General features: G+C 38.5%; 1 protein-coding gene and 1 long non-coding RNA gene across 11 annotated transcripts in view; one reads left to right on the forward strand and one right to left on the reverse strand.

The window, feature by feature from the left end:
• Window positions 1-5,403, reverse strand: part of C6H5orf46 (chromosome 6 C5orf46 homolog) — a 51,219-nt gene extending 45,816 nt beyond the window's left edge. For 6 of the 10 annotated variants that reach the window (XM_070076269.1, XM_051844379.2, XM_008255202.4 and 3 more), the window contains exon 1: window positions 5,247-5,403. In XM_070076269.1, coding sequence (XP_069932370.1) covers window positions 5,247-5,388 — 142 coding nt within the window. In that variant the 5' untranslated portion in view covers window positions 5,389-5,403. Of the gene's footprint in view, window positions 1-356; window positions 832-5,246 lie in introns of those variants that run through there. The other 4 variants (XR_011389794.1, XR_011389796.1, XR_011389797.1 and 1 more) reach the window with 1 other exon arrangement.
• Window positions 587-26,799, forward strand: LOC138850180 (uncharacterized). Its single transcript, XR_011389798.1, has 2 exons — window positions 587-1,339; window positions 2,446-26,799. It is a non-coding gene; the product is annotated as an uncharacterized lncRNA (long non-coding RNA).

A 26,799-nucleotide genomic window follows, 5' to 3' on the forward strand; every position in this document is an offset into this window, starting at 1 on the left:
CATTGGTACTTAGGCATTTGGCTCCATTTTGCGGATGAGAACATTAAAAGGTCACAGAGGCTAGGTAAGTTTCTGCCAGAGGAAAGCACCAGCTTAACTAACCCTGTGCCAGGACTGATACGGAAAGCCCGGGTTTTTCACGGCGGCTTCTCCGTGTCATCCCATACCCCTGGGGTAATGATAACAAAGACGAAATATCCATGAAGAGCATTTGTTTAGCACACACCTGTGGCAATCTTTGTGAACTGTTTTGTTTCACCCTTACAACAACTATATGAAGCAAGCAAAATTATGATCCCAATTTAAGGATAAAGAAATGGAATCGGAGAGAGAAGCTGGCTTTTAAAATCAGTTACCGCTGCCACATCCCCCGTGGCTGCCCCCAGTTCGAGCCCCACCAGCCCCGTCTGCCAGGGTCCATCCATCCGTTCGGAAGCTTCAGCAGCGTTAGTTCCACAAACCGCCCTTCAAAGTCGCGGCCTCAGGCCTGGTGCGTGAGGACACAAGGGGCCGACAGCCTGGAGAGCGCGGGGCGCCGCCGTGCCTGGTGCGCACGCGCGGGGCGTAGCCGGCCTCCCAGCCGCCAAAGGGCGCCTGCGTCGCTCCGCGCTTGCGGGAGTCCGCCCTGGGTTCTGAGGTGCGGTGGTTTCGCCGCTTTACCCTCTTATGCAAGCACGGCCGAGTAGGGGCTGCCGTCGCCAAGACCAGCGTCCCTGTGTAAGGGCGAAACGGACGAGGAGCTCCGGTGTTGCAGTCCGCGAGCACCGGGTTACAGGACCGGGCAAGGCCTAGGAATTCTGCGGGCAATGGCGGTGGCCTCACCAGCTTCATCTGCCGCTCCCAGGCATCTAAGGCATTTGTGAGGAGACTGCGGCAGGGGTCCACATGTAGTGCAAGATGATGCCCGGCAGGAGCCTGCAGGTGCCCGCCATCCACGTCCACCACTCAGCCATCAACAGCAACTTTCTCAGTAGCAGGCGGGCCTCAGGTGGCGGTGGGAGAGGGTTAGGGGGACAGGCGCAGACTTGGGGTACTCAGAGCCTCCGGGGGTTCAGGCTCACTGGAGGTCATGGAGATGGACCCCAGCGACTCAGTGCAGGCTGTCATGTCAAGGAGCCAACCGCAGGGCAGCTCGGGGGCCTTGGAACTCCTCGCTTCTGCTGGAATTTGGCGGACGTGATACACCTGTGTTATCTCGGCCTGGCCCGGCTTGTGGACTCAGGCCTTTGCGCGTGGTTTCTGGGCCCGTGACAGAAGACAATGAAGGGCCAGGAGGAGCTGGTGATAGAAGGTTCCTGGGAACCTGGCCAGGTGCCGGGCCTTCTCTCCAACCCCAGAGGTAGCAGGCTGGTAATTTTAGTTCCTGCTCTGGGGGGGGGGGGGGGGGTGTTAAGCTAGACTGTTAAGAGAAAGCCAGGAAGGAACAGAACTGACAGCCAGAGTTGAGAGGTGCTAGGGAAACATAAAAACAGATCTGCCACCACTTTGTGACATGATGGTTCCAATCACAACTGGGTCAAAACGAGATTAATTTAGTGTATAATGTTTATATAATGTTCAGAATATTAGAAGAAGCCAGGAATATGGGTAAATAAAAACTGGTGCCAAATTAAAAACACTAAAATCCCAGTTAGTTACAAAGATACTTCAAAGCTGTGTCTTATATTAAAAATTGAATTTTAAGCAGTCTTTGAGTCTTTGACAGAAAAGTTATATCATTTGCATTTCCATTTTAAAATTGAAATTAGTACATTTTAATATATAGCAGTATCTATATATTGTGCATGATACATAATTATGATAACAAAGAAATTCTATAACATGTCACCTAATAATTTTGCAAGTAATGATTTTTTTAAAGATTTATTTATTTATTTGGAAGAGTTAAACAGAGAAGGAGAGGCAGACACAGAAAGGTCTTCCATCCGCCGGTTCACTCCCCAGTTGGCTGCAACAGCTGAAGCTGTCCCGATCCTAAGCTAAGTGCCAGGAGCTTTTTCCAGGTCTCCCACATGGGTGCAGGGGCCCACGGTCTCGGGCCATCTTCTAGTGCTTTCCCATAGCAGAGAGCTGGATCGAGAGTGGAGCAGCCAGGTCTCGAACTGGCACCCATTTGGGATGCCAGCACTGCAGGCAGCGACCCAACTCTGTACGTCACAGCCCCAGCCCCAGAAGTAATGATTTTGCAAATGTGCAATTTTACCCCTGACCACTGTTGGGGTATGCACTTTTTAGCTCACTGGACTGAGAAACTGAAAATATTTAAGTGACTTGCTGAAGACCTCATCAAGAACTAGAGAAGATGCGTTTATAAACAGTAGGCCTCTTACGCTGAAATCTTAATCAGTTAATTAAGAATGAGGGCCCAGAATCCAGAGAGTGAGATTGGTTACATGCAAGTTCCCCTGAAATGTTTTGACTTTGTTTAATGGTCTTTATTTTCAGGAAAGGAAAAGGATGAAACAGTGACAGCAGCTACATGTGGCCTCCACTCTGGACCCTGGTGATAGGATCAAGTAGGGCACACATCTTTTAATTAAAATGTAGCCTGACAAATAGTGATATTGAATTTGGTAAACAAAAATATAGGCTGCTCAGTTAAATTTAAATTTCTAATCAATAACAAATCCTTTTGTAGTAAAAGAACGATCCTTGAAATACTTAGGATTTACTTACACTAAAAGATTATCCATCATTTCCCTGAAAGTTATCTGGCTGTCTCATTTTATCTTGCAACCTCACCATGAGTTCTGACAAGAAATTTTGTCTCTTAGATAATGTGCCCCATGACTTTCGAGGAGGAATATTCAGCTAGCTTTTGTGTGGGATGATCAAATTATACCGGAAGCCTTGCATCTGTATTACATCCTAAAACAGAAACTATCAGTAAAAATATTAGCATTCTGTTTTGCAAGCATTTGTTCACTATGCCACAATCAAGGGTTTGATAGGAGCATATTCTGGAATCTATAACCAGAACCAATACATTAATTATTACTATGTCATCAATCATTACTATACTGATGAAAGATTAATTTAGTGCTTAGTGTTATGTGTATGTCTATGCTAAGAGTTAAGATTTAAAAAAAATATAGACAAGACCCTTAAATACATTGTAGAGTAACCACAGTACCCAGAATTAGTTTGTTTTTGTCATACCAGGAAGGAAACAGAACCTGTGTTTGTGGGATACCTACTGTGCAAGAACTGGGCTAGAGCTTTCATTACGTGCCTTAATCATTCAGCTCATATATGGTATCACAGTTTTGTAGGAGAAATCAGAGATGCTTAGAGAAATAAAATGACTCATCTAAAATCACTTATTTAGAAAGGGGCTGAGCTAGGAGTTATACATGGATTTGTTTTAACTCCACAGAGCGTGTTGTTCACGTTATATAATACTACCTCAGAGCAACTGTCCTCTCAAGACGTTTACCAAGTGCTAAACTATTAATTCCTTATATGGTAGATAATTTCTTGTCTTCTCTGTTTCCATCTACCTTTTCTCCTAGCAGTGTTTAGCTATCTTTCTCATGTAAATACCACTTATCATATTACCAGGCCTAAAGTATACTCACAATGAATGTTTATGTATTATTGCTGTTATTAATACTGCTTTATAATTCACTTTTTCCTTGAGTACTGTAGGAGATTATGAAAAAAAAAAAAAAAGTTGGGCATTCGGTACAGTGCTTAGGACGCTGCTTAGGATGCCCCAAGGAATTCCTGAGGTTGGGTGCCATCTCCACTTCTGATAGGAGCTTCCTGCTAATGTGCATCCAGTGAGGCAGCAGATAATGGCCCAGATACTTGGATCCCTGCCTTCCCATGTGGGAAACCTGGGCTGAGTTCTAGGCTCTTGGCTTTTGGCATAGCCCCATCCCACTATTGTGGGCATTTGGGAAGTAAATCAGAGGGTAAAAGATTCTCTCTTTATCTCCCTGTCACTCTGCATTTCAAAATAAAATAATTAATAAAGCTAACATTTTAAAAAATTGGGTTTTCAAATGTAATATGGAATACCCTTTACTTCTGCAGTTTGAGTTTCTTAGTCAATGAGATTGTAAAATTCTGAACAGAATATGGTGGATGTTTGTGCAGTTTTTGTAGTTTATAAAGTGATTATAAAAGCATGTTCATTTGACCTGGTAAAGTTGATAAATGCAAATGAAGAAACTGATATTCCAAGTAGCTTATTGATTAGCCACATTTTCAGAGTTCATGAGAGAACAGGGATTGGTCTTCAGAAAAAAAATCTCACCTTTCACTTCACTGTGGTGTTACTTTAGGAATAAAGTAAACACAATAATTGTGATCATCTCTCTAGAATGATTCTGATGGAGTGCTAGCCTTTATGTTATGTCAGCAGACAGTGAGTAGCCCAAGGATATGAGTTCTACCAAGTTAGGTTCAAAGGACTCTATTATTAAATTTTTGTGCTACTTGTGTTTTCTGACCCATCATTTAAAATAGAATTAAGAGCACACAGTCTTCTGCAGACAAAAACAAACAAAAGTTACCTGCTACCTTGTAGCCTTCTAGATGCTTGAACAAATATGAAAGAATAAATGCTTTAGCTATACTAAAAAGAATTTAGGAACACTTCTACCTCGGTCTATGTTCATGTCACTTTTGCTATGTAACCTCAGTTAATTAACCTGTAAAAAGGTAAGTGATAATACTATGTATGTTTACTAATAGGATTACCATGAGAATCTATGAGATTATACTGATTAACAATAACAGTTACTATTTCTGGGTACTTACTATCAACCAGCTACTATTCCAACTTGCCTCTTATATTTAATTTTCATAACTTTCTAAGAAAGTTAATTATTAATGTGTTTGTTTACATGTGAGGCACAAAGAAATTAAATAGCATGTCTGAAGTCACGTTTCTAGTTAGTGATGCAGTAAGGCATAGGAGTCTTATTCTAGAGTATATATTCTTCACAATTGAACATTATTAGTTATAGTCATCAAAAAGTAAATGGCCCACAGCTCTCAAGGAACTAGTAACATGATAGTGTCACTATATCATATGAAAAATATATATATATATTACAAGCTTTCTGTATTCACAGAGGATAAAGAACTGAAACAAATTCTAATGAAAATCTTAATCCCAGTGTTTTTTCTGTGGTACCCCAATGCCCCTCCTCCTTCCATGTTCTGGATCAGTGTCAACTTCTTCCCATCTCTGCTAACTACTGTACAACTCATGTACTGTGATCGGAAGCACTTACCTGCATAACAGGTCAGGATTAAGGCAGAGAGTGCCAGGACAATTGTCAGCCGAAGTACTGAGACCGCCATTCTTGTAGCACTGGGTATTGATGCAGATAAAAGCTTCAGCTGTACCTGGAGCTTTGCTCCATTTATAAGCATATATAGGTGACATCATCTGCTGTGGAATTTACGTTGTTGCACAAGATGTCAGCACACCTTGCTCTTGGATCTCTACTAATGATCCCTGTGTTGTCTTTTAAAGCAAGTTTTTCACATAGCAAAGAAAAATGCTCTTGGCTTTCCATTGTGTTTTCATATTTAAAAAAGGCATTGGGATAAGAGTTGTGGAGGTAGCTCCGTTGCTAGCATTGATAATGGGTTGTGTATCTGGCAAAATTACCATTCAGTGCCAAGGAGCAGGCAACAAATCAGGTTGGCAAGTTGTGCCTACTCCCATCTCTGCGCCTTTGGCTTCTTTCCTCATGCTCTGAGTCTCTTATCTCCACATGGGCATGTCCTTTCAAACACCCTTGCCTTCTCATGCTTTATGTTCTTGTGATAGCTTCTCCACCTTCTCCCCTGGGAGCATTCTTACTTACTGTCAGGCTCATGTACAAATACCCCTTCTCTGCAAAACCTTAATGATAACCATTCTGCTCTATTCCAGATAATTTTTCCTTCATCTTCTGCCCTATAGGACCCTTGACCCAAATGTTTGAGAACTAAGTAGTTTAACAGCTCTCTTCTCCTTCAGCACACGAGTCTATTTATTTGCTTATCTAATGACAAAAACATATATCATTATGTTGTACGACATGTTTTGAAATATATATTGTAAATGACTAAAGCTAATTAATACTCAAATTATTTCACATAATTTATTTGTAGTGAGAATATGTAAAATCTTCTTAATCGTTTTAAAGTATACAATACATTTTTATTAACCTTAGTGCCATCTTGCACAAGTAATCTCTTGAATTTATACCTCTTGTCTAACTGAAATGTTATATCATTTAACCATCATCTTCCCAGTTTCCACCACCACCAGCAGTTCCCAGAAACCACCAACTACTCTACAGAGGCTTCTATGAATTTGATATTTTTAAATTGCACATGTAAGTGAGATCATGTATTACTTGTCTTTCTGTCCTCTGGGATCATCCAAGTTGTCACAAATGATTGTTTCTCCTTCTTAAGGCTGAATAATACTATATCGTGTTGTATAGAACATATTTTCTTTACTTATCTGTTGATGGATATGTAGGCTGATTCCCAGTGTCTTGGTCTCTTAAAGGAAGCACATTTTATTACTTTTTGAATCTTTAAGGAGCCTACTATACTACTTGGTACTGATCTCAACTTTACTTTCTAGGAAATTTGTTCTTATTCTTCCAGGAAGAGATGAAGATTTTCTGATGAGCCTGATGGGTGCTTATTTTAAATGTCTCCACCCTTACATTGTAGGCTTCTAGAGGATAACATATTTTTCAGAATTGAATACATATCACATATTACCTGTGGCATATAGCAAATTTAAAAGAAAAAGTACAGAAAAGGGTGGAAGGAAAGGAAAGAAAGAAAATCATTTGAGAGTTGAATCTGGCCTCTGTCCCACAGTGTAAGACCCCATTGAAGTAGTCCCAATACTTAACACATAGTCTCCCTTAAATAAAGTCTGCCTTACCATCTTAAATATTTTTTCATGCCTTTTTTTTTAACTGGACTATATCATTTGTACTTGATGAAATGGAATGTTAGGTTTCAGATGCTGCCATGTACCTCAGGTGTAAAATACTACTTTTTGATGCAAACACTCAAGAGGGTCAGATTTGACTCAAGTGTAGATGGCATTAATTATCCTGAAGATTGCTGTAAACTCGGCTCACTTGCATGACGACATGGTTGTAAACATAGTAAATTTGTAATTGACTAAAATTTACAATTTGCATCAGAGGGCCATTTTAAAACTAGGAAAATAACTGAGGCCTGAGAAGGAAACTTGTAGCCTAATGTCTTAGAGCTGAACTAAGACAAGTATCAAACCGTTTCTTGAAAGCAGGCAGTTCTGCTTGTACCCAGAATGGAGTTTCCTCCCGAGGCCTCTCCAGTATTTCTTCTCAAGAAGATCCTGGCCCTATCTTTCCTATACAAAACATTGTGATTTAGAGGTGGTCTTCCACTTTAGAAAACTATTTTATTTCTGTCATTAGGGCCACTATGTGACTCAGCACTGTGCTTGCCCAATGGGCTAGTTGGTAAATATCATCTACATGCCCTCTCTTAGCCATGGACTGGATTCTGATGTGTAGCTCTGTCTGCATGGGCAAAGTTAATGTCTGATGACATTCTAGAAGGGAGCATAATTTTCTAATTCATTATAATAACACTGTACAGTCAAGTGAAGGCAATGTATTTTAAACTTAAGATAGAAATATGTTGGCTTTTAGGAGATACCAACTGGATAGTGCATGTAGACAAACCCTAAATAAGCTACCTTTAGTGGTTTGATGTCAAGGAAATAGAACTGTCCCAGAATGTCTGGCTTCACATCCTGTCAGTACAATTAATTCATTGTATGGCCCTGATCAAATACCCTGAAGGCCCTTGGCCTTCTTTTTCTCTGCTTCCTGTGTTCTTACCCCTTCTGGTTTCTTGATTCCTCCTAGTTTCATGTTTTAGCTAAAATACCCCTTTTTTGATGAAAACATCTATGATCCTCTATTCTAGCAAAGGTCCCACTGTTATAATCTTTTATGCCATCTCTATTCTTTCTTCTGAGCACTTAAATATTTTAATTGTTTGAGAGGGAAAGAAAGAGACAAAATGTACTCCCATCTACTGGTTCACTCCCCAAATGCCTGCAACAGCCATGACTGGGCTAGACTAAACCTGAGAGCCAGGAGCTCAATCCAGGTTTCCCATGTGAATAGCCAGAACTCAATTACTTGAGCCATTATCTAATACCTCCTAGTGTCTAAATTAGTGGGAAACTGGAGTCAGGAGCTGGAGCCAGGAATTGAACCTAGATATTACAGTATGAAATGCAAACATCTTAACTGCTAAGCTGAATATCTACTCTTAAGTATTTTTTGATTGATGATTTAATACTTCTTTCCAAAGAGATATTAAAATCAAGGAGGAAAGGGTCCTCATCTATTTAGTTCATGGAGAGCTCCCATGTCTATTGTACATAGAAGATACCCAATACACATTAACTAAGTAAATGAATACATTTCCAAAGAGACACCTTGAGTCATATAACATTTCTGTAAGTTACGATTTGTGTGGTGCTGGCAAATGCTGCTACTACTCTGAGTCTCAATGTCTTCATCTGTAAAACTTGGAAATAATAATTTTCTGCCAATTTATCTACACTGTTTTAAAGACATAGGAGGGGCTGGATGGGCAAGGCGGGTAAAGCAGTCACCTGCGACACCAGCATTCCATATGGGTGCTGGTTTGAGTCATGGCTTCTCCATTTCTGATCCAGCTCTATGTTAATGCCCTGGGAAAGCAGCAGAGGATGACCCAAGTCCTTGGGCCCCTGCACTCCAGGGGGAGACCTGGAAGAAGCTCCTGGCTCCTGGCTTTGACATGGCCCAGTTCTGCCCATTGCAACTATTTGAGGAGTAAACCTGCGAATGGAGGATCTCTCTTTCTCTCTCTCTTTCTCTATCTCTGTCTCCATCTACCTCCCTCTCTCTCTATAAACTCTGTCTTTAATCTTTAAAAAATAAAGTATATTACAGATAAAATGCCTGACAAACTATAAAAATTGTTTACTGTGTGCCATATTTGTAGCAGCCAAGAAGCTGCAGCATATCCTCTACTGATCTAAACAAAAGAGTTTGACTTTACATAGAGGAGAAACTGAGATTATTGAAGAGTGTTTTATCCAAGCTGAGAAAAGGAAGATGGTGAGGCCTTTCTTCCAGAACACTATTCCAGCTTGGTCGGAAGGTGTGGGAATGAAAGGAATCAGGAGTGCCTAAAGGCCTCAGAACTTTTCCATGCTTGGTGGAAAACTATTAGGTTTTTTGTTTGTTCGGAGCAAGAAAGAATTGCAGTTTGGATTGGCAGTCACATGGAGAGATTTTAGTGGATATGTTAGTATAGTGGTTAAAAGTACAAGCTTTTGGATCAGAACTGAGTTTGAGTTTGAGATTTGCCACTAACAAGCTGTGTGACTCTGTGACCTTAATTTTTTTCTGAGTTTCTCTGTACCTTGGATCCAAAGTCTGTAAAATAGGACATAAAGATACCTCTTGAGTTTATTAGTAGGATTGGATGAAAAAAAAAATGTAGTCAGCACAGTGTCTTGAACACATTAAAGGAAAAATAAATGACACACTTGTTATTCTACTTCTATTGTATTCTGTTTAGTCCTGTACTGCCTTGTCTCTAAGGAGGGAGTGACACTTAACCATTCAAGCAGTGTTAGGACTAATAATAGGCTGCTTATTCTGGCCTGGTACCAAACTAAATACAACATATCAACAAAGCTATTGGGAAGCTACCATTATCCCCATTTTGTATAAAGAAATTCAAGTTTGGAGAAGTTATTTGCCCAGCATTACAAGTCATAAATGAGCTAGAGTAGGTAGGCAGATCCAAGAACATGTGACTGCTTTATTCCTCCTCTTAAGTATTACGTTATGCTGCATTGGCACACACTGGGCAATTGCTACTGGCAAAAAGCCTAGGCCAAGCAAGGAACACTGCAATCACCGGTCTGTCCACAGATTTATCTGTGTATGTCCTGTTTTTCTTCATTGCCCTCTAAATGAAGTTCTGGTCCATCTAATTCATTATATATTAGCTCAGTGTGATGTATCAAACACGCAGGGAACACAGTGCCTTTGACTTTGTGGCAGAAAGTTAGAGTTAAGGATGCAGGATAAAATGCATGGTATCCAATTAAATTTGAGTTTCAGATAAATAATGAATAGTTCTTAATTATAAGCATATCCCAGATACTTCACAGGACATGTTTAAAACATCATTTTTAAAATGGAAATACTAGGCTTTTTTTTCCCCTGCGTTTTTGTTTGCTGTATCTGGCAACCCTACCTGGAGAAGCCCTTATAACTGTTTGCTTACAGAAAACTTCAGATCATGTAGTGGAATATGGGACTGAGAATGAGTCAAATAAATGACTAGAGAATAATGTATGAGAAGTTCAACTCATATGTCCAAATTGGAAATTATTAAAGGACCCTAATTCCTCTTTAACCTCATATCTGTGGTCTATTTTTCTCACAGAAGTTTCATAAGAAAATCATTTGCCCCTCTTTTTCCAAAAGCTTCAGAACTACCCTGGAAGGGATGCATTTGGCTTCAGGCAAGGCTGCCCTTCCCATGGTGTCTACATGCTAAGGAGTGGCTGTATTCTTTGTCACTCTAATCACCTTTCTACTTTTAGCATGTAACTTGGTCAATCTTCATGCCACAGATTCATTTATTAATTACTTATTCATTGAACATTTGTTGTGCTTCTACTATTTGCTAGGTATTCTACTAAGTACTGGGGACAAGCAAATACAAAACATTCATCCCTGACCTCACCTTTGTTGAAAAGGCAAACATGTAAGCAAATAATTACAATTTAAATATGAGAAATGCTAATGGGGTTGTAAACAAATTCCTGTAGGAGACTAGCAGTGCATGGTTAATATTGCCTGGGGAGAAGGGGTCTTGGAACTGTTTCTTCCCCTTAAAAAGTGATTATGTTCACTATGGAAGCAAAGTGTAGAGAAATTTCGGGTAGGAAGCATGACATCTGTAAAGGCATTGGGGCAAAGAAGAACATTGATTTCTAAGAATGAACATTTAAATTCTTTTTTATTATTGGTATTATAAATGAACATTAAACAAACTAATTGAATCTTAAAATAGGTTTTTAATTAAATTTTTTTTTTCTTGGTGGGGAGAGAGTTAGCAAGCTTATATCTGCTGCTGGCTTACTCCCCAGATGCCTGCCATGGCTTGGAGCCATGAGCCAAGAATGCGATCTAGGTCTCCAGTGTGGTAGCAGGAACACAGTTATTTGAGACATCACCACTCTTTCTGAGGGTCTACATTGACAGGAAGCTGTAAGCAGAAGCTGGAGCCAGGAGTTGAATCTAGGCATCCCATGGGTTATGTGGTATCTTAACCTACAAGCTAAATGTCCTTAAAAAAATGTTGTAATTAATGAAATGTCAAGAAAAGATAATAATGGAAGGGAAGCGGGGCGAGGCAGCAGAGGGAGGAGGGAATAGAAAATGTTTGGGTTCAAGGAGTAAAATGTTAGCCAGTGCTGCAGCTCAATAGGCTAATCCACTGCCTGTGGCGCCAGCACACCAGGTTCTAGTCCCGGTCAGGGTGCCAGATTCTGTCCCAGTTGCTCCTCTTCCAGGCCAGCTCTCTGCTGTGGCCCAGGAGTGCAGTGAGGATGGCCCAAGTGCTTGGGCCCTGCATCCACATGGGAGACCAGCACCTGGCTCCTGGCTTCAGATCAGCGCGGTGCATCCGCCGCAGCAGCCATTGGAGGGTGAAGCAACGGTAAAGGATGACCTTTCTCCCTGTCTTTCTCTCTCACTGTCCACTCTGCCTGTCAAAAAAAAAAAAAAAAAAAAAAAAAAAGGAGTAAAATGTCAGTAGGTACTTAAACTAATAGCCAGACATTTTCTTTGAAACAGGGAGTTAGAGAGAGAGGAGAGAGGTAGAGACAGATAGAGAGGTCTTCCATCCGCTGGTTCATTCCCCAGATGGCTACAGCAGCCGGAGCTACAATGATCCCAGAGCCAGGAGCTCTCACACGTGGGTGCAGGGGCCCAAGGACTTGGGCCGTCCTCCACTACTATCCCAAGTCATGGCAGGGAGATGGATTGGAAGAGGAGCGGCCGGGACTAGAACCAGCACCCATGTGGGATGACAGCGCTTCAGGCCAAGGCTTTAATCTGCTGCACTACAGTGCCAGCCCCTCCCTTTGTTCTTAACTTCTCTTTTAGAATTTTACATAAAGACTTTGCAGTCCATCCAATTATCATGTACAAATGCCCATGTTCTTTATGTCTTTTATTTATTTATTTATTTGACAGGTAGAGTTATAGAGAGAGACAGAGAGAAAGGTCTTCCTTCCATTGGTTCACTCTTGAAATGGCCTCTATAGCTGGCGCTGTGCCGATCTGAAGCCAGGAGCCAGGTGCTTCTCCCTGGTCTCCCATGCGGGTGCAGGGGCCCAAGCACTTGGGCCATCCTCCACTGCTCTTCCAGGCCACAGCAGAGAGCTGGACTGGAAGAAGAGCAACCGGGACTAGAACCCGGCGCCCATATGGGATGTCAGTGCCACAGGCAGAAGATTAACCAAGTCAGCCACGGTGCCAGCCCCCTTTATGTCTTTCTAACAACAGGGTCTGTTTTCTCAGAATGTCCTATCAACTGTCTTCTCAAATATGTTTATCATTTATCAAATTCTCTTCACTTCCTCTGTAAATATCATAACCTGGGACATTGTCCTGACTACTGCAACAGTAACCTAAGGTCTTCTTGACTTGTGCCTCTCCCCATTCCAGGCTGTGTTCCACATTGTTCTCATTTTTATCCTTCTAAAACATACCTAAGATTATATTCAATGTCACTTCCCTCCTCTAGTAATTTCCATGACTCCTTACTACATAGTCATAAGGCCTTTTGTATTTCATTCATTATATCTCCAGCTTCATCTCAGGAGTAGTATAGAATAATTCTTGGAGTATGTGTTCTGGAGTCATATGGCCTTCATTCCATTTTTGTCTTTACCAGAGCTAGTGTTTACCTGGTTGTTTATATCAATTAAAGTATATTGGGTGGTATTTATACCATAGTTGGTAAATAATTTAATATCTTTAAGTTACTAATAGTGCAATTGGCAAGTTGTTCAGACTATCTCAACTTGAGCTCTCCCAAGATTAATAAGAGTATAACAACAGTGTCAGCCTCATAGAGTATATGAGTATAAATTAGATTATATTCTAAAGAGCTTAGCACAGTGTGTGTCTTTACATTATCACTTCCACTTTTCTCTAACCATTAACTTCCCCTCTCATCTTACCAGTCATACCTTCAGATCTTAACTATTTTATCACTCTGTTATGCTAGGAATATCCACCGGCACCAACTCATTCTTCAAATATTATATCCTGACCACATCCCTGACCTAATCTATGGCATAATTAATCACTTTTCCTCTGGGCTCATTCAACACACATCTCTATTATAGCTTGCATTATGTTGAATCACAAATTATTGTTTATGTATCTGCCACCTTCATTAAGCTATGGGCTCCTCAAACATTGGCCATGCCTTATTTGTTTTTAAATATCTTTTGCCTACAACTGTGACTGGCCAGTAGAGAGTGTTAGGTAAATACAGGGAGTGTCCAGTACTCATTAAATTTGTGAATGATAACTGCATCTTGTGGCAGAGGTGATTTCAGAGATCTACGGGAATGACAGCTAAAGCCCAAGCCAGACCAGAGGACGAAGTATAAACAAGGGAGGCACTTAAGGGTCCAGTGGCTTTTGTTTTTCTAACAGCTGGAGCTATGGCTGGGGCAGAGACTCTAATGCAGAAGAAGGACTTGGTTATTCCTCAGCTTGGTACTTAGGGTAGAGTGGAGGTGTGGGAAGCAGCATTGAAAAAACCCATTTATTAATCCTGTGGAAGAAGTGACTTTCCCTAAATGATGAAGACAATAGCATTAATAGTATAAATATTTCTATGTCAGTTACAGTTTATCTGTGCTAGATAAGCGTATAATGATATCTAAATCACCAAGTTTGTGTGGGATCAAATTAGGTAATTGGTACAGAATTGGTTTAAGAAGTAAAAATCATCAAACTGTAAGTCGTAGGAAAATTGCTAATTAAAGATGGTTTACCTATTCCATCAATAAAGGATATAAAATAGATCCATAAAAACAGTTAATTCAAAATTAGGTAAAAAGGATAGGAAACAAAAGAAGGCATTTAGCAACATTGTATATTTTGCTGATACCATATTAATAATTACATTAAATATATGCAATTTAAATGCATTAATAATAAGATACAGACTGTCAGATTATCTGTATACAAGAAATTTGCCTTATGAAAACATAAATAAAAGTAAATGAAAGTAAAAAAAGATATATTATCAAACACTAATCAGGGATAAGCATTAGGCTCAGAGTTTAAGCTACCTGTTAGAATGTCTGCATTCACAGAGGAGTGCCTGGGTTCTACACCTGCCCCTAGTTCCCAATTCCAGCCTCAGGCCATTGTAGACCCTGGGAGGCAGTGTTGATGGTTGCAGTAGTTAAGTTCCTGCCACACTCTTGTAGGACACCTGGGTTGAGTTTCTAGGTCCTGGTTTTGGCCCATCATGGCTGTCATAGGCATTTGGGTCTTGAAGCACTGGATGGGAGCACTATGTCTCTGTGTGTTTATCACCTCTGTTTTTGCATTGTGTGTGTCTCTCAAATCAAGTTTAAAAACACTAATCAGAAGAAACTTGAATTGGTTATACTAATATCAGAACAGATGGTATTCAGAATAAGGAATTTTACTTGAGACAAAGACATTGCATAATCATAAAGGGCTTGAATAACTTAGAAGACATGATGATCCTCTATTTATATACAAGTAACATTACATCCTCAAGTCTCTGAAGCAAAAGCTGACAGATTAGAAAAAAAGGAATACTCAAATTGACAATGATAGACTTCAAAAATTTTTCTATCAAATAAAAATTTAAAAAGTGGAATATGTAATACTTGTATAACGTAAATTAAAAAAAAAGACTTCAATACCAGCCTTTTATTTATTTATGGAGCAAGTAAGTAGAATAGAAAAAAATTAATAAGATACTGGAAATCTGAACAGTAGTCCTCCCTTATCTTTGAAGTATGCATTCCAAGTTTTACAGTGGATTTCAGAAACTGCAGAAAATACCAAACTCTAGATACACTATATTTTTAATATACATACATACCTATGATAAAGCTTAATATATAAATTGGATAATTTATATATTAATGCTATATTAATATTATACTAATTTATATATTAATACTATATCAATATTATACTAATAAAGTAGAGCTATGATAACTGTATTTTTCACATATTTATATAACAACTTCAGCATACAAACTTTATTAATTGAAGAACATTCACCTTTTCACTTAAAAGAAGCACTTTATGGCTTTCTCTTTGGCATTTCTACTCTTGAACTACCATTAGCAAATTAAATTAGAGTTATTGAAACTGTGAAACAGAGTTACAATTATTGTGAAATCATGACAGCCACGCTAATAATGGAGATGACTGCTCCGTGGCTTATAGGTGCATAGTGTATCAAGCATGGATACTCTGCATGAAGAGATGATTGACATCCCAGGTGGGATGGAGCAGCACAGTGAAATTACATTGCGCTACTCAGAATGGTGTATGATATAAAACTTAGGAATTGTTTGTTTCTGGAAATTTCCATGCCATATCTTTAGACCGGTTGACCACAGGTAACCAAAATTGCAGAAAATGAAACTATGGACATAAGGGAAGTGCTGTACAGGTAGTTACCAAACTGACTTAATTAACAAATAAAACACTCTAATCCGCCTTTTTAGGTACATATAGAACTTTAATCAAGATAGATTTTATTGAGCCACTATGCAAACTTTAAGAAAGTAAATAGAATTGAAATTAATGAAAGGATATTTTCATGCTATAATGAAATCAAACTAGAAATTAAATAATCATATATGCCTTGGATCTCCAAATATTTGTAAATTAAGTTAAAAATTTTTCAACAACTAATGAATCAGGAAGAATGTCTTGGGACACTAAAATATCTTAAATTGAATAAAAATATACCTTATAAAAATTTGTAGGAGTTACATATAGTAGTGCCTAGAGGTAAATTTACAGTTTTAAATACTTGTATTAAGAGAGGAAAGTCAATGATTTTATCCTCCATCTTAAACTAGAAAGAAAGGCAAAGTAATCTGAAAACACATAGAGCAAATAAAATAGGAGAAAAGGTCAATTAGATTGATAGTAAAAAAAGGAGAAATATCAATGGAACTTTAATAAAGAATAGAATTGATAAGCATTGACATTACATGTCAATTCTTTCATACTTTTCTTTTTTCCCCTCATTTTTATTTCTGTGTATGAAGCTAACATTTACCTTAGAATTATTACAAAATATGTATGGGAAGCAAAATATATTTTGAAAATAAAAACAGACAAGAAAATTAGATATCAACATTCCTCAGAAATATAAAAAATTAAAAACTCAGGGAAAGGTTTAGGAAATCATCTAAGATGCATTTACTTCTGCAATGCAAGGCACATTCAACATTTGAAAATCAATAAATACAAATTTCCATATGGCCAGAAACACTATATAGCAATCTTAATAGACAAAAACAGTTTTGCAAGCTTTAGTAGTCACTATATATGTATATAAATATATGTATAATGCTAACTATTTAATAGTATTGTATTTGCACATATTTATCAGGAAACTAGGAATCAAAGGGAAATTTCTAAATTTTATAAGGGACATCTCGTAAACATCCACAGCTGACGTCACACTTAGTGTTGAAAGATGAAAGATGTCTCCCTAACATCAGGAATGAGACATAGATAGCCTCTTTTACTACTCCTTTTTTATATTTCACTGGAGATACTTAACAGGCTAATAAAGCAAGAAAAAGAAATTCTGAAATAGAAGAAATAAAACTCTGTATTCACAGAAGACAGGACTTATTATGTAGAACTTCTCAGAGAATCTATATAACAATGATAATAAAATTAATAAATGATTCAAAAAGACTGCATGATACAAGACTAACATATGGAAATCAGCTACATTTCTATGTACATATTACATGGAACAACAGGAAATTTGATATAGTTGTGCCATTTCCAAAAACATATAAAACTTATATATGCTTAAACTTGTACAGTTTTGCTGAAAGAAATAGAAAGTGATTAAATAAGATCTGTTGTGTTCATGATTTAGAAAATATCAGTTCTTCCCCAAGTGATCTATGGATTCAACATAATTATAATCACAATTATAGCAGAATTTTGTTTGGAAACTTGCATGATGATATTAATATTTAAATAAAAAGGCAATGTACTAGAATAATGAGAATGATTTTGAAAAAAAAAAAAAAACAGAAGAATGTCTGAGGAGTCACACTAGCAGATTTTACTGCTGGTTTGTTAACATTAAAGCCACAACTTGAGTGTATATTTAAAAGTGAGATTACTGAGTCATAAAGTTAAGTATATATATTTAACTGTATAAGAAACTGGCAAACTGTTTTCCTATTTTATATTCCCCACCCACAATGTATGAGACCTTCAGTTTCTCTTACTGTGTACCATGTGGTAAAGCTCAGAAATCAAAACAGTACTTTACCGAAAAAGGGAGGCATTTGGTGGAACAAAATAATGTTCAGAGATGTACTCACACTTGATGTCAGTTAATTTTTCTGAATATACATGACAGTCCAATGGAGAAAGGTACTCTTTTTCATTTTGTTTTATTTTCTTATTTTTACCTAGAAATCTTTTATTTAAGATATTTAAACTTCATGCATTTCATATATACAAATTTAGGAACATAGTGATTCTTCCCACCTTACCCTCCCTCCTACCCTTCTTCCTCCTTTCTCTCCTAGTCCTATTCTTATTTTATATTAAGACCTATTTTCAATTAACTTTATACACGTAAGATTAACCTTACACTAAGTAAAGAGGCTAACAAATAGTATGAAAAACAAAAACACTGTTAACAGTGGAGACAAAGGCTGTTCAAAGTCATTGCATCTCAAAGAGTCAATATCACTTCTATAGATTACCTTTTTAGGTATTCTATTAATAACCGTGAATCAGGGAGAACATACGGTACTTATCTTTTGGGGACTGGCTTATTTCACGAAGTATAATGTTTTCTTTTTAAGTTTTTATTTCCTTGAGATGCAGAGTTACATACAGTGAAAGGGAGAGACAGAAAGGCCTTCTTTCCGTTGGTTCACTCCCCAAATGGCTGCAATGGCCGGAGTTGCACCAATCCGAAGCCAGGAGCCAGATACCTTCTCCCTGTCTCCCATGTGGGTGCAGGGGCCCAAAGACTTGGGCCATCTTTTACTGCTTTCCCAGGCCACAGCAGAGAGCTGGATTGGAAGAGGAGCAGCCGGGACTAGAACCAGCGCCCATATGGGATGCTGGCACCACAGGTGGAGGATTAACATGCTGCACCACAGCGCCAGCCCTTAAGTATTATATTTTCTAGTTGCATCCATTTTGTTGCAAATGAGAGGATTTCATTTTTTTACTGCTGTATAGTATTCCAGGGTGTACCTATACCATATTTCTTTATCCAGTCTTCAGTTGACATATATATGGGTTGATTCCATATCTTAGCTATTGTGAATTGAGCTTCAATAAACATGGGGGTACAGATCACTCTTTCATATACTGATTTCATTTCCCTTGAGTAAATTTCCAGGCGTAGGATGGCTGGATCATATGGTAGGTCTATATTTAGATATCTGAGGTATCTCCATATTCTCTTCCACACTGGCTGTATCAGTTTACATTCTCATCAGCAGTGGATTGGTGTACCTTGTCCCCACATCCTTGCCATCATTTGTTGTTTGTTGATTTCTGTATGAAAGCCATTCTAATAGGGGTGAAGTGAAACCTCATTGTGATTTGATTTGCATTGCCCTGATGGCTAGTGATCCTGAACATTTTTCATGTATCTGTTGACAATTTGGATTTCCTCTCTTGAAAAATGCCTGTTTGTTCCCTTGCTCATTTCTCAGCTGAGTTGTTTGTTTTGCTGTTGAATTTTTTGAGCTCTTTATAGATTCTGAATGTCAATCCTTTATCCATTGCGTAGTTTGCAAATCATTTTTCCCATTCTGCTGGCTGCCTCTTCACATCACTGAGCGTTTCTTTTGCAGTGTAGTAGCTTCTCAATTTCATACAATCCCATTTGTCAATTTCGGCTTTGATTGTCTGGGCTTCTGAGATTGTTTCCAAGAAGCCTTTGCCTATGCCAATGTCTTGCAGGGTTTCCCCAATATTCTCTAATAATTTGATGGTATCAAGTCATAGATTTAGGTCTTTGATCCATTTTGAACGAATTTTTGTGTAAGGTGTAAGGTAGGGGTCTTGCTTCATACTTCTGCGTGTGGAGATCCAATTTTCCCAGCACCGTTTGTTGAAGAGACTGTCCTTGCACCGGAGATTGATTTTAGCTCCTTTGTCAAAGATAAGTTGATTTTAGATACATTCATTGATTTCTGGTATTTCTGTTCTGTCCCATTGGTCTACCCATCTGAAAGATATTCTTTTCACCACATGATGTGAAACAAGTGGAATCCATATGTGAAAGGAAAAAATAATACATTTCAATTAATACTTTTTACTATACATAAATATTAACTCAGTAGGTACCACAAATCTACATGTAAAATCTTAAATTCTAAATTTTCTGGAAGAAATTGTAAGGAAAAATCTTTGTATTCTTCGTTTAGATGTAGGTTTCTTAGCTATAACATCAAAAACACAATCCTCACAAAAAGATCCTGTTAAGAAAAAATCGTATGTATTGGAGGACTTACAGCCAGAAATGTAAATAATTTTCAAACCTAAGTAATAGAAAAACAACCTAATTTTTTTTAACTTTTATTTAATGAATATAAACTTCCAAAGTACAGCTTATGGATTACAATGGCTCCCCCCCCCATAACTTCCCTCCCACCCGCAACCCTCCCCTTTCCCTCTCCCTCCCCCCTTCCATTCACATCAAGATTCATTTTCAATTCTCTTTATATACAGAAGTTTAGCATATATTAAGTAAAGCTTTCAACAGTTTGCACCCACATAGAAACACAAAGTGAAAAATACTGTTTGAGTACTAGTTATAGCATTAAATCGCAATGTACAGCACACTAAGGACAGAGATCCTACATGAGGAGTAAGTGCACAGTGACTCCTGTTGTTGACTTAACAAATCGACACTCTTGTTTATGGCATCAGTAATCACCCTAGGCTCTTGTCATGAGAGAAAAACAACCTAATTTTTAAAAAGAGGGAAAATATTTTATTAAAGAGGATATGTGGATGACAAGGATATGGAAGAACTGCTTGTGTACCAATTGCCATTGGAAAAGTGAAAATAAAATCATAATGAGATATCATAACATATCTAATGCCAAACATAAAACATCAAAAACAAAATAACAATAGCAAGTACCATAGACTGTGTAAACACCTGAAAGTCTCATGTTGTATGTGGGAATGTGAAACAAGAGCAATTTGGCAGTTTCTTTAAAGTTAAATATATGTTTAACTCTGTGACCCAGGAATGGCACTCTGAGATACATACTGAAGTGAAATCAATATATATGTTCACACAGAAACAATACATGGATGTTTAAAGTAGCTTTACTGGTAGTAATCCCAAACTGAAAACAATCCAAATGTCCCTCAGCTGGTAAATAAATTAATAAACTGTGGTGCATCCACACAATATAATACCATTAGGTGGGAACTACTGGTAGGCACCATAGCATGAATGAGTTTTAAAGCATTATTCTAAGTGATAGATACCAGACTCAAAATGCTACATAAAGTATAATTCTAATTTTTGAAGAAGGAAAAAAATATAAAGAAGGAAACAAGCCAACAGTTACTAAGGGATGTTCAGGGAATGAGAAGCTTACTATAAATGAGCAAAAAGAATTTCTCTGGAAGGTGGATGTTTTATGTTATGAGAATGATCATTATTACAAATAGTCTGTGACCAAATTCAGAGAACTTTAAACTTAAAAGGGTAAATTTTTTTTTAAAGATTTATATATTTGAAAGAGTTACACAGAGAGAGAAGAGGCAGACAGAGAGAGGTCTTTCGAGTGCTGGTTCACTCCCCAATTGGCCGCAACAACCAGAGCTGGGCCGATTGGAAGCCAGGAGCAAGGAGCTTCTTTGGGTCTCCCATGTGGGTGCAGGGGCCCAAGGACTTGGGCCATCTTCTACTGCTTTCCCAGGCCATAGCAGAGAGCTGGATTGGAAGAGGGGCAGCCAGGACTCGAACCAGTGTCCATGTGGGATGCCAGCACTATAGGAGGCAGCTGTACCTGCTATGCCACAGCGCTGGCCCCTAAAAGGGTAAATTTAAACTGTGTGTGAGATATAACTTTTAATATTTTGCTATTTGTAAATTATACCTTTAATAAAAGGAAAAAATAATAGCTTTGTGAGTAATAGAGGTGGTGGGAGTGATGAGAATACATAGTGAACAATGTCTTACTCTTTGCTAATCTGCAACTAACTTGCTGCATGATCCTGAGCACTTTTATTTCCTCTTTCAAGGCTCACATTTATCCATTATTCTAAAAGGAAGTTTGGCTAGGATTATAATTGGAATTCCTTCTAGATTTGGCATTCTATGACTGAAGAGGTGATTTCTTACATTACCATATATTCTCTCACCATTTGAGACTTGCTGATTTTGTTGAGGTCTGAGCTAGGTACAGGTTCTGATATATTACCACAGAGGACAGGTGGGTGTATGTTGCAAACTACCAGGGATAGAGTTAATCTGATCACACCACCCTTTATCCTCCACGTGTCTGTTTCACCAGGTTGTTTACTACTTAGCTGTGGACAGTCATTAGCAACAGCAACCCGGGACCTGGGGATTAATTAGAAAAAAAAAACACCAAAAGCCAAATGTTTATCTTATGCATCAGGTATCCTGCTCTCTGTCTCTCTTGATTAAAAGATCCATAGAATTTATTAGGAATAATTCCCTTTCTTCAAGTTCATTCCAATTTGGGTACTCACACATTCCTCCCAATTACTCAATATTGAAATGTAGGCCAAGATGGGTATCATTATCCTCATTTTATAAATTATTCTAAAAACAACAGCAACGATGACAAAATAAAACAAAGGTGTGACCAATCTAATTCACTAATTTAACATCAGTCTACTTTTTTTTTTTTTTTTTTTTTTTTTTTTTTTTTGACAGGCAGAGTGGACAGTGAGAGAGAGAGACAGAGAGAAAGGTCTTCCTTTTGCCGTTGGTTCACCCTCCAATGGCCGCCGCTGCAGCCGGCGCACCGCGCTGATCCTGGCAGGAGCCAGGAGCCAGGTGCTTTTCCTGGTCTCCCATGGGGTGCAGGGCCCAAGCACCTGGGCCATCCTCCACTGCACTCCCTGGCCATAGCAGAGAGCTGGCCTGGAAGAGGGGCAACCGGGACAGAATCCGGCGCCCCAACCGGGACTAGAACCCGGTGTGCCGGCGCCGCTAGGTGGAGGATTAGCCTATTGAGCCACGGCGCCGGCTAACATCAGTCTACTTTTAAGAGGTAGAACTAGGACTTAAACTCAGTTTCATCTGATGCTAAAACCAGTGGTAAGTGTGAATCTAGGTGGGTTCCAGTATGAAATATGTTCATATACTTCCTATTCATTCCTTCATTTTTTTTGTTTGTTAATAGATACTTTCTGACCTACAAAGTACTAGAAACCACATTATGCACAAGAGAGGCAATAGTTAATTGGATAGGCAGTGGCCCTACCACTGTGACATCACAATCTAGTGAGGGACATGTACAAACTTTTCAGACTTTCTTCATTTATTTACTTATTAAAATGATACTTTCTGACCTGCAGAGTACCAGGAACTACATTGTGCACAAGAGATAAAACAGTAAATTGGGTACTATGGCTCCATGATCTAGTGAGGGACACAGATAAACTTATCAGGGAATTACACTTTAGCATCATAATTGCTGTATAGAATATTGTAGTCAGATACGGAGGGCCAAAGATATATTCTCAGGGAAATGTTATCTATGCTGAAATATGAAAAATAAGTAGGAGTTAGACAAAGATTTACAGGGAGACAAGAGCAATAAAGCAATAAGAAGCATACTTCCTCAGGAGATCAAGATCTTGAAGTAAAGAAAGCATCACTGAGTGATGTGAAGAGATATTGAAAACTCTCCAGAGGGTGGACTCATGCAGAATTCTATAAGCTGCCTCAAGTAGTTAGGACTTTTTCTAGGTTTTAAATAGAGAAGTTACATGATCAGATTTTCATTTTCGATTTCTTTAATCTGTAGTAGAAAACATGAGTCAACCAAAACTGAAAGTAAAGGGACTGTTTAGGAGATTGCTGTTGTCATGATTATCATATTTTTAGATAATCCATGATGCTAGTGGCTTGAATTTGGAATAGTGCTAGTTGTGATACAAGTGAGTGAACAGATTTGAGCAATACATTTTAAAAACTTTATCAGCCCTAAAACAGCATTTTGTGTATACAATTTCATATACATGTTTTTACTAAAATAAATAAAATATCCACTGATATATGTAATTTCAAAAACTCATAAATTTCTGAGTTTGGCCTATGAATAAGAATTAAGAATTAAAAGAAATAGTAATAAAATATGTATTTTTCATTAGGTGTAACAACACTAAAAACCAAATCTTCATAGAATTAGAAAGTGCTCTCTATGAAGCACTACCATTTCTGTTGAGTCACTTGATGACAACAGTATGTGGGCAGTGATGTTGACATGTCTTGGTGATGACTGGAAATGTTGTAGGACGGGAAAGGAGTAGTAAAATAGATTTCCACTGTTTCTGTCTTGGGTGGCAGTGTGATTGGCATATATTATCCAGAACTGTGCATATACAATAGAGTTTGGGAGAGAGGGGAAATCATGGGTTCAGAATTGGACATGTTTAATTTGAAGTGCTTCTGAAGCATTTGCATTAGAGATAATTAGCACTGTTTGTTACTTAGTATGATTGAACATAAACCTAAAGTTAAAAAGGTAGGGATTTGGGGTCATCAGTGTACAGATGGGAAATAAAGCCATGGAAGAGATGAGACTAGGATAGTGGGTAGAAGTCAAAGAGCACAAAGCAGGCATTTGAGTATGACACAAAGCAGAAGAAATTTAGGAAAAAGCTACTGAAAAAGAAAAAGGGAAATAGAAGAAAATAGAGCCACAGAAATGAAAGAAAAATAGGGATTTGAAAGGCACACTGATTCTGTTGTGTTGGGTATTGCTCAGAGATTGGGCAAGATAAGGGCTGGGATATTTAATACTCTAAAAACAAAAAGGTCTTTGTTCATCTTCAGGAGTGTCAGTGCAGTGCTTTGAGCCTTATGAGGAGATGAGACATTAGTTGGAGGCAAGGAAGTAGACTTTATCACAATGAACATATCTCTCAGGACTGGTGTCCGTATCTATAGAAATGTGTATTGATGTTCCTTTTCTGCCTTTGAACTGTATGAAAAGTAAAGAATTTTAATATAAGGTAGAATAAGCTAGATTTATAATCTTAACTCAGAGAGACTCTGTCTTGCTAGTTCTGCTGCTTCTGTCTTAAATGTCCCGTTGAACTCATTTATCTACTAAAACTATTCAAAAAATTTATTCATTTTTTATTCATATAAAAGGAACAAATTTTATGTGTTTTATATATTTGAATTCCTAGGTGATTGGGAAGGCTAAAATCTCAATTTTTCTCAACTTCTCATCAATTGTTTAAATCCTCATTCTGTCCTTCCAAGTGTGCATACAGACTTTATATTTTTTAAAGATTTATTTATCTTATTTGAAAGAGAGTTACAAAGAGACAGATGCAGAGAGACAGAGATAGAAGTCTTCAGTCCGATGGTTCACTCCCCAAATGGTGGCAACTGCAGGAGCTGGGCCAATCCAAAGCTAGGAACCAGGAGTTTCTTCTTGATCTCCTACACAAATGTAGGGGCCAAACACTTGGGCCATCTTCCACTGCTTTCCCAGGCCATCAACAGAGAGCTGGATTGGAAGAGGGGCAGTCGGGACTCCAGCTGGCATCCACTTGAGATGTCAGTGCCGCAGGGGTAAACTTAGCCTTCTATGCCACAGTACTGGCCCCATGTTTTCTCTGGGATGCCAGCACTGCAGGTGGCAGCTTTACCCACTATGCCACAGCACCATCCTCCAGACTTTCCTTTTATAATTTTAGTAATGGACAGTTCACCAGAGCTTATGTGTGCTGTACAACATTGACTCTGAGGTCAGGGAGAATTAGGTTAGAATGCTGTTTCTGCCAAGCAACGGAAAGTCCCTAAACTCTAGTTTTCTTATGTGTAAAATGGGATTATAACATTTAGGTCTCAGAACTGTCAAGACAGAATGATGCATGTAGAACAAATAGTATGCCTTTAGCACAGTGTGTTTAAAAAGTGATTTTTTTTTTTTTCTTCTAACTTTCTTTCTGATAGATTTGACTGGTAGGATATTTCTTCCCTGTTTTGGCCTGAAGCAGTTCCCTTTAATGCTCAAACCCTGGGCAGCAAGTATAATTTATTTTCCCACAACAGCTCTTCATTAAATCTTTTCTCCTCCATGATGAGCATCTCTGTTTCTTCAGACTTTCTTTAAAGGAGTTGTTTTAAAGGCCTCTCTCCTTCATTACTGCTTTAAAAAAAAAAAATTACTCCAAGGTGTCTCTGTTCATCCATAGTAAAAATGGTATTTGATAGTTAAAAGATTAACTTCATGGGCTATATTCAGAGATGGTGAAGAGATAAGATATGCTTCACTGAGGCTATAGGATCAGAAGTGTTTGAAATTAAGCTTGAGAAAATACATCAGGGACAGGCTTAATGCTTCTTGAGGAATTCATTCTATTTATCTGGCAATGGAAATTCCTCAGTGTTTTTGGAGTGAGTGTGAGATCACTCACTTTGATGCATTACTGTGGAAATGTATAGATCAAGTATGTGTACTCTTGTCCATTTTTTTAAAGAAATGCTTATTTTTAAAAAGATTTATTTGAAAGGCAGAGTTACAGAGAGAGAGATAGAAAGAGAGAGAGGTCTTCTATCTGCTGGTTTACTCCCCAAATGGCAGCAATAGCTGTGGCTGGGCCAGGTTGAAGCCATGAGCCAGGAGTTTCCTGCCAGTCTCCACTGTGGGTACAAGGACCCAAGGACTTGAGCCAACCTCTGCTGCTTTCCCAGGAACACTGGCAGGGAGCTGGATTGGAAGTGGAGCAGCAGGGACTCCAAACAGGTGCCCATATGAAATGCTGTGCTCCAGGCAACGGTCCTCTACAGCACAATGCCAGCCCCTAAGAAATGCTTATTTATTCCATATTTTTTCAAAACATTATTTTGAAATTTTAGGGAATTAACAAAATGGAAGCAAAGCACTAGAGAAGTTCTGGGGAATATAATTAAAAACAGAAAGCTTCCCAGAGCATCAGGTATTTGAAATAGACTTGTAAAGATAGCTATGTTTCAACTATGTGACAAGGGACAGTAAGGTACTCAGGAGGAAAGAACAGGGTAAGTAAAAGAAGGTGGAAAGACTGGGCTATCCTCAAATAAATTTAATTGGCTTAGAATTGTGCTGCCCAGGGTTTTAACTACTAGCCTCATGAAGGGATTTAAATTAAAATTAGTTAATATGGGACTCGACATTGTGGCATAGCTTCCTGGGAAGCCAGCATCCCAGCA

The sequence above is a fragment of the Oryctolagus cuniculus genome, chromosome 6, assembly GCF_964237555.1.
Source record: "Oryctolagus cuniculus chromosome 6, mOryCun1.1, whole genome shotgun sequence".
NCBI classification, from domain to species: Eukaryota; Metazoa; Chordata; class Mammalia; order Lagomorpha; family Leporidae; genus Oryctolagus; species Oryctolagus cuniculus.